The sequence below is a fragment of the Lathyrus oleraceus genome, chromosome 1, assembly GCF_024323335.1.
Source record: "Lathyrus oleraceus cultivar Zhongwan6 chromosome 1, CAAS_Psat_ZW6_1.0, whole genome shotgun sequence".
NCBI classification, from domain to species: domain Eukaryota; kingdom Viridiplantae; phylum Streptophyta; class Magnoliopsida; order Fabales; family Fabaceae; genus Lathyrus; species Lathyrus oleraceus.
Genome location: NC_066579.1, coordinates 55,962,192 through 55,969,154, shown reverse-complemented (window position 1 = coordinate 55,969,154; position 6,963 = coordinate 55,962,192). Strand labels below are relative to the sequence as shown.

Below are 6,963 nucleotides of genomic sequence, written 5' to 3'. Positions count from 1 at the left end.
GAAAACATAGATTTCTTCGACACCTTTTCCCCAGTCACTAGAATTACATCAATTAGGATACTTATTTCAATAACTACTATTTATAACTTAATAGTACACCAAATAGATGTTAAAACAAATTTTTTAAATGGTGACTTAGAAGAAGAAATCTATATGGAACAACCGGAAGGGTTTGTGATCTATGGACAAGAAAACAAGGTCTGTAAGTTAGACAAGTCTCTGTATGGACTAAAACAAGCTCCTAAACAATGACATGAAAAGTTTGATAACTTAATGATATCAAATGGGTACAAAGTGAATGAAAGTGACAAATGCATTTATTACAAAAATGAGAACCACATCTGCACTATCATATGTCTTTATGTTGATGATCTACTCATATTTGGATCAAACATTCAGACCATTAATGATGTGAAATCATTGTTGTGCAACAACTTTGATATGAAAGACCTCGGAGAAGCAAGCATGATCCTTGGTGTCAAGATCAAGAGATTCGAACAAGGAATTTCTTTGGATCCATCACACTATGTGGAGAAGATTTTAAAGAAATATAAATACTTTAACTGTAAACATGCATGCACACCATATGATCCAAGTGTGAAATTGTTTAAGAACACTGGTGAAAGTGTCAGACAAACAGAATATACGAGTATCATTGGCAGTCTTAGGTATGCCATTGGTTGTACTAGACCTGACATTGCATATGTCGTAGGACTGTTGTGCAGGTTTACGAGTAGACCGAGTAACGAGCACTGGAAAACTATTGAGCGAGTCATGAGGTACCTTAAAAATACCATTGATCTCGACCTACATTATCAGAAATTTCCTGTTGTATTAGAAGGGTACAATGATGCAAATTGGAACACCTTATCAGATGATTCCAAAGCTACAAGTGGCTATATATTTAGTATAGCTGGAGGAGCAGTATCTTGGAAATCAAAGAAACAGAATATCCTGGCTCAATCTATAATGGAGTCTGAGATGATAGCACTAGCCACAACTAGTGAAGAAGCAAGTTGGTTAAGATGCTTACTAGCTGAGATCCCCTTATGGGAAAAACCTATGCCAACTGTGTTGATCCACTGTGATAGCACCATGGCTATTGCGAAAATTGAGAATCATTATTATAATGGAAAAAGACGTAAAACAAGAAGAAAGCACAACACCATTAGAGATTGTATTTCTAAAGGAGCTGTAAGAGTGGATCATGTACGCATTTATGAGATTTTTGGAAGATCCTTTGACGAAAGGATTAGCTAGAGAGAAAGTCCACAATACCTCCAAGAAGATGAGATGAATACCTATAAAGAAATGAGTTGCTCATGATGGTAACCCGACCTAAATGACTGAAGATCCCAAGAAATAGGTTCAATGGGTAATAACAAATTATGAGTAACATGAGATGATCATGCAAGTGAAACATGAATCCTGAAGTAATAAGAGGATGATATAATAAAAGCTCTTAATGAGATCTATATTACGTATGATGGAGTTTCTAGACTACATGAGTTCTCTTGATAGACTCACCTTTGTGATCGTCGAACTTGGGCCGGTTCCTATGGAAATTCGAGGCAGAATTCCTAGAGTCTTCACAAAATCGGAATACACGTGCAGGACCATTAAAGCACAGACTATTAGAATACACCTTAAGAAAAAGTTGTATGCGGGTATTATGTCTTTCATAATCGTTTTCATTTCATTCGAAATTCCACTGTCCATGTGGAGAAAAATACAAAATTCTCTTGTCTGAAATCATATAAACTCCGATGATTTGTCTTTGAAAGTAACTTACTCTTTCCATTCTCTAGAAGATAAAAAATTTGATTGAACAAAAATTATATGAAACACTATCATTCCTCGTATTAAGTCTCTTTTAGTGGTATAGAATCGCTCTTCTATTAAATTCTTCTTTTTTAAAATTCTATTTAGCGTTTTACATCCCTATACTTTCTTAAAAAAGTTAATTCCAAGAAAAAGGAGAGTAACATTAGAACTAATATGAATTTATTTTCAAGAGTGTAAATTCATTATGACCATGAACTTTGTTGTAGTCCTTTTAGAAATCTTTGTAGTTAAAATACTTTTTAAAATATTCATTAAAATTCAATTTTAAATTTAAACTCATGATATTTTATTTAAAATATGATTTCATTCCAAACCTTGCACTAATCATGTCTCATGATTATTACAATTGTAAAGATCAAAGAGAGACCTTTTAACTCATTAAACACATTATTAATTCAACTAAGTACATAATCACGTTGAATTTAAAATCACGGTAATTCCTTGTGATTATACAAAACTCATTGTGAATTCAAATATACACTTTAGTGAGTAGTTTCTTGAACCAATACGCTGACAATTTAGGAGTTCTCTTGAGACTTTTAAAGTTAACATAGACAATACCAAACCTTGATGTATACCCTAATCTCCATTCAAAGTTATCAAGTAATGACCATGCATGGTATCCAACCACATTTGCTCCATCATCAACAGCTTTCTTTAGTTGAGTCAAATACCCTTTGTAATAATTTATTCTTGTTGTGTCATGCAAACCTTGGGCAAATGTCTCATTACCCGGATCATCCATGCCTACAAATCATTAACTATATGTTACATGACATCAAAGCCAAATTTCATACTTAAAAGAAAACCAATGATTAAGACAAAAAAAACCATTGAAACAAAGTTTAAAAAACCTAGGTTAAGTGTTACCATTTTCAGATAAGATCACAGTTGGGTTTCCATAATGCTCCTTAATGTACATCAAACATTTGTACATGCCACTTGGTACATTGTAAAGCCAAGATGAATATGCCTACAAAGTTCAACGTATGAATAATTAATTAATTGCATGGTTTTTGCACTAATTTTTTTTTATCATGGTTAACTTTCACTTGTTTCAAACTTACCCTTGGTCCAATAGGCACTCCATTCTTAGCATCTTCAATGTTAAGCAAGAAAATCAATGTAAGTAATAGCAATTAACAAAAAAATATTTAAACAAACCATCAATTTGACACATTTTAAAGGCTAAATTAAAAAGATTATCTTACAAGCAAATCCTACATTCCAATCACTTTGATAGCCAGGAACCTTTGGTTTTGATCTATGAGGATCATACATGTAGTAAGAAGTGTATTGATTGATACCAACAAAATCAATGGATCCCTTCACAATTTTCACTTCTTCTTTAGTGAATTTTGGAAGTCTCTTCCCAACAATATTTTGCATGGTTTTTGGATACTCGCCATAAACAATGGGATGAATGAACCTGTGGAAATTATATATAGGTCGAATTTTGAACTAATAATTTTTTTATTAAGTCGAGCCGAACTTAACAAATTTCAACTCATTTCTTGCCTTAGTGATCAAAATCCAATATGTACTAAACAAAAGATTATTACCATCCAATATGAAAGTCTCTAGCTCTTTGAGCAGCATAGTTATCAGCCTTTGATCTTGTAAGAGGCTCATACCAAACAAAATCCAACAAAATTCCAATCCTACCCTTTTGCTTTTCCTGAAACAATCTCAATCATCACCACCACATAACAACATAAACCAAATTTAATAAAAATACTCAAAAATACTAAAAAAATACTTGGTAGTTTTCTCTGTATCTTTGAACAGCAGCAGCATGTGACAAAATCAAATTATGAGCTGCAATGTAAGGCTCAGTTCCTGAATTTCCAGCAGTACAATTTCCATATTCTTTAGAACACCTTCCAGGGGCAAAAAAGCCATTGTCGTAACCAAGAGCCGCCACGACTCTCGGTTCATTAAAAGTCATCCAGTTCTTAACTCTATCTCCAAATGTCTTGAAACAAAATTCTGCATAATCCGCAAAATCTTTCCTGCACAATTTTTAAACATTATGGTTCAGTTAGGGTTTATAATTTATTTTCATAGCCTTAGGGTTATTTTAGTACTTACACAACATTATGGCTCAACAAGCCATTGTATCTCAATTCAAGAGCTAAAGGAAGATCATAATGGTAGAGATTTGCATAAGGAGTAATGCCTGCAACATTGTTTCAGAAAGAAATAAAATAATCAATTAAGTTTAACATTAAATTTCTAAAACTATATATAAATGTATTGTTTTATAAAAAATAAATATATATGTTACATAAAAAAATTACCTTTTTCTAGCAAGTAATCAATTAATCTGTTGTAATATGCAACACCTTTCCAATTTACTTTACCAGTTCCATCTGCATCAGAAATTTAATCGATTATTAGTTGAGTTAAAAAAGTACTTCATAATGTTTTATGAAAAAGTGCGAAATAGAAAGATTTGATTTACTTGGAAAAATTCTGGACCATGAGATTGAGAAACGGTATGCATCAAAATTTAGCTTTGCCATAAGATCTACATCTTCCTGTGAAATTGAGAAAATACTTAAGCTCACATAATAGGTAAAATATTATTTTTATGAATATGTCAAGAAACATTTCACTTTATTTTACTTACTTTGTAGCGATGATACTGATCAACAGAAACTTCACCTGTGCCATTATTTGCCACAATTCCTGAAATGGATTGAAACAAGTAATATTTTTTGTGAAAAGAAAAATATTAATAAATTGGATGTCAAGTTTAATAATTGGGTTTGCATAAAGTATGAGAAAATAATCCAAATGTATTTAATTTTTTTTAATATATAAAAAAAACAAAATTATTTTAAATGAAATTTTAACTTTATTTTTTTTATTGTCACTAATATATCTTGACGAATTTAAGTTATTTTAATTATACATTTTTATTTGAAATTAATTTATAATTATTTTAATTTAAGAGGCAACAATTATAACATTAATATTTTTTTTCTTTTAGGAAGAGAACAAAAAGGGATAAATATTAAAAATATTAATGCGTTTAAATACATTTAAATTATGTAATTCCATAAACACTATCTTATCCATTAAAATTTTATTTCCACATTTAATACATTAAAATTAATAAAAGATTACATTAAAAGAAAAAGTATTAAAAAGTATGTTTAGCTCTCCTCTCAAAATTTATATTTTGAATAAAATTTATAAAGAAAAATAAGATTCAAGGCTATCAAGAGGTTTTGTAAAAAAAAAGCTTTTAAGAGATAAAATAAAATGTAATATAACATGGTTAATTAAGATTCTTCTCAAAGAAGATGAATAATTACACTTCTCTATTCTCATTCTCTTATTCTCATTCTCTTAAATTACACTTGTTTATGAGAATACCGCATCTATAATATTGCGACAGAGTGAATGTTCTACTTTCACTTACAATTAAGAATAATGAATTTAGATTAAATAAGAAACACAAACCTGGTTTCTTGATGAATTCGTCCCAAATACTAGGACCACGACCATCTTTGTTGGCCATACCCTCAACTTGATAAGCAGAAGTTGCAACACCAAACACAAACCCTTTAGGAAACCCTTGTCTCAATCCTCCAAGATCAAAACGCAACGTTTCAGGCACTGCAACTCCATTAACTGAGCTAGCAACAATAAAAAAAGAGAAGAAAAACATGAAACAGAACCATTCATGATGTTTTGAATCCAACATCACTATCATCTTTAAACAACAACAACACAGGTGAAGTGAAAGATTGAGTGAGGTTGGTTTTATAGCACATGTTTGTGGTCAATTCCAATTTTGTCAAACTACTAAATTTAGAAATAAATTAAATATGTCGTTTTGGCTTTGTATTATAATCATGGCACCGCATACGTGGACATGCGTGTAACCCTATCAAATATATAGTGGTGACAACTATATATTAAAAATTGATAATGACTTTTTAAAATGGGTTTTTTGAAAATTATTTTAAAAATAATAGAAGTTGTTTTAATTTTATTTTTTATAAATTAAGAGTAATTTTATATGATATTTCAGATATTTATATAATTTAAAAATAATAAATTTATTTCACTCAGAGCCGACCCAACTGATATTGAGGCATAAAACGAAATTAATAACGAAGATTTTAAATTATTAATAAAAAAATTATAAAAAATAATATTTTTATTAAAATCGGTATTTTATTTTTTTAAATTACAAAATTATTTATTAAATATGATGATAATTAATTTTGTTCAATATTTCAATTAAAACTTCAACTATTTTAATTTTAAATTTTATGATTCAAATTTTTTAAGATGACCTTGCTTCAAATGAAATACTAAATATTTTACAACGAATATAATTATAAAAAATCATCAAAAATAAAACAATTAAAAAATATAAAGATTTTACATTAAAACTAAATAAAAAAATGTTACATAAATAAAATTTTCAATTCTTTTTCTCTTTCTAAAAGATAAAAGAAAAGTGGAGCACATTTGTACAGAGATATGATGATGAAAGTTTAGATTAATCAATCAATAATATATGCTCTATCTCACAATGTCTCATAATTAATGATTCAATTGATTATTTTAAATAGATTAAAAAAATAAATAAATAAAAGAAAGAACAATATTTGACCCTTATTAAATATTAAAAATAATAAAAATAATATTAATTAAAAATAAAATTAAAAAATAATGCATTAAAAATTAAAATGAATAATTTATTTTAAAACATTTATTTTATTACAAATGAGTTATTCATTATTGAGATTAATTGAAATATACTGTCAGTGTAAAAGAGTTTTACACCATCAGTTAATTATAGATGCTGGATATTAAAAGAAGTTTGATTTTTATTTTAAAAATCTATAAAGTAATACAAACGGATGATGGTGATGAACCGACGGTGTAAAACTTTTTACACTAGTAATTAATCTCTTCATTATTATAAACTGAGTAATACTAATTAGAAAAGTGTGAGCACACTAATTTTGATCATTTCTATATATTTATGGGACCCTATGCTAATAAGAAAGGTTAGTTAGTCTCAATTTATTGAAAATGAATCAATTAGTAATAATATTAATAAAAAATTAAACGCTATTAATTTTTAATTTT

At 28.7% G+C, this 6,963-nt stretch overlaps 1 protein-coding gene across 1 annotated transcript; it reads right to left on the bottom strand.

Moving 5' to 3' along the window:
* Positions 1-2,281: 2,281 nt before the first annotated feature.
* Positions 2,282-5,584, bottom strand: LOC127108237 (beta-glucosidase 44). The gene is made up of 11 exons (XM_051045701.1): positions 5,317-5,584; positions 4,478-4,536; positions 4,310-4,385; positions 4,146-4,217; positions 3,937-4,024; positions 3,605-3,857; positions 3,408-3,523; positions 3,057-3,274; positions 2,913-2,944; positions 2,716-2,818; positions 2,282-2,592 (listed from the first exon to the last, which is right to left on the bottom strand). Exons 1-11 carry the CDS (start codon positions 5,567-5,569, stop codon positions 2,315-2,317), a joined length of 1,548 nt encoding a protein of 515 aa, XP_050901658.1. The 5' UTR covers positions 5,570-5,584; the 3' UTR covers positions 2,282-2,314.
* Between the last annotated feature and the right edge of the window lie 1,379 nt (positions 5,585-6,963).

Coding starts and splice junctions, on each gene's coding strand:
- LOC127108237 (XM_051045701.1), bottom strand. CDS start 5,569: ATGATAGTGATGTTGGATTCAAAACATCATGAATGGTTCTGTTTCATG. Junction 3,858..3,936: donor TTGTTGAGCCATAATGTTGT/GTAAGTACTAAA, acceptor AAAATTGTGCAG/GAAAGATTTTGCGGATTATG. Junction 3,275..3,407: donor AGAGACTTTCATATTGGATG/GTAATAATCTTT, acceptor TAATTTCCACAG/GTTCATTCATCCCATTGTTT.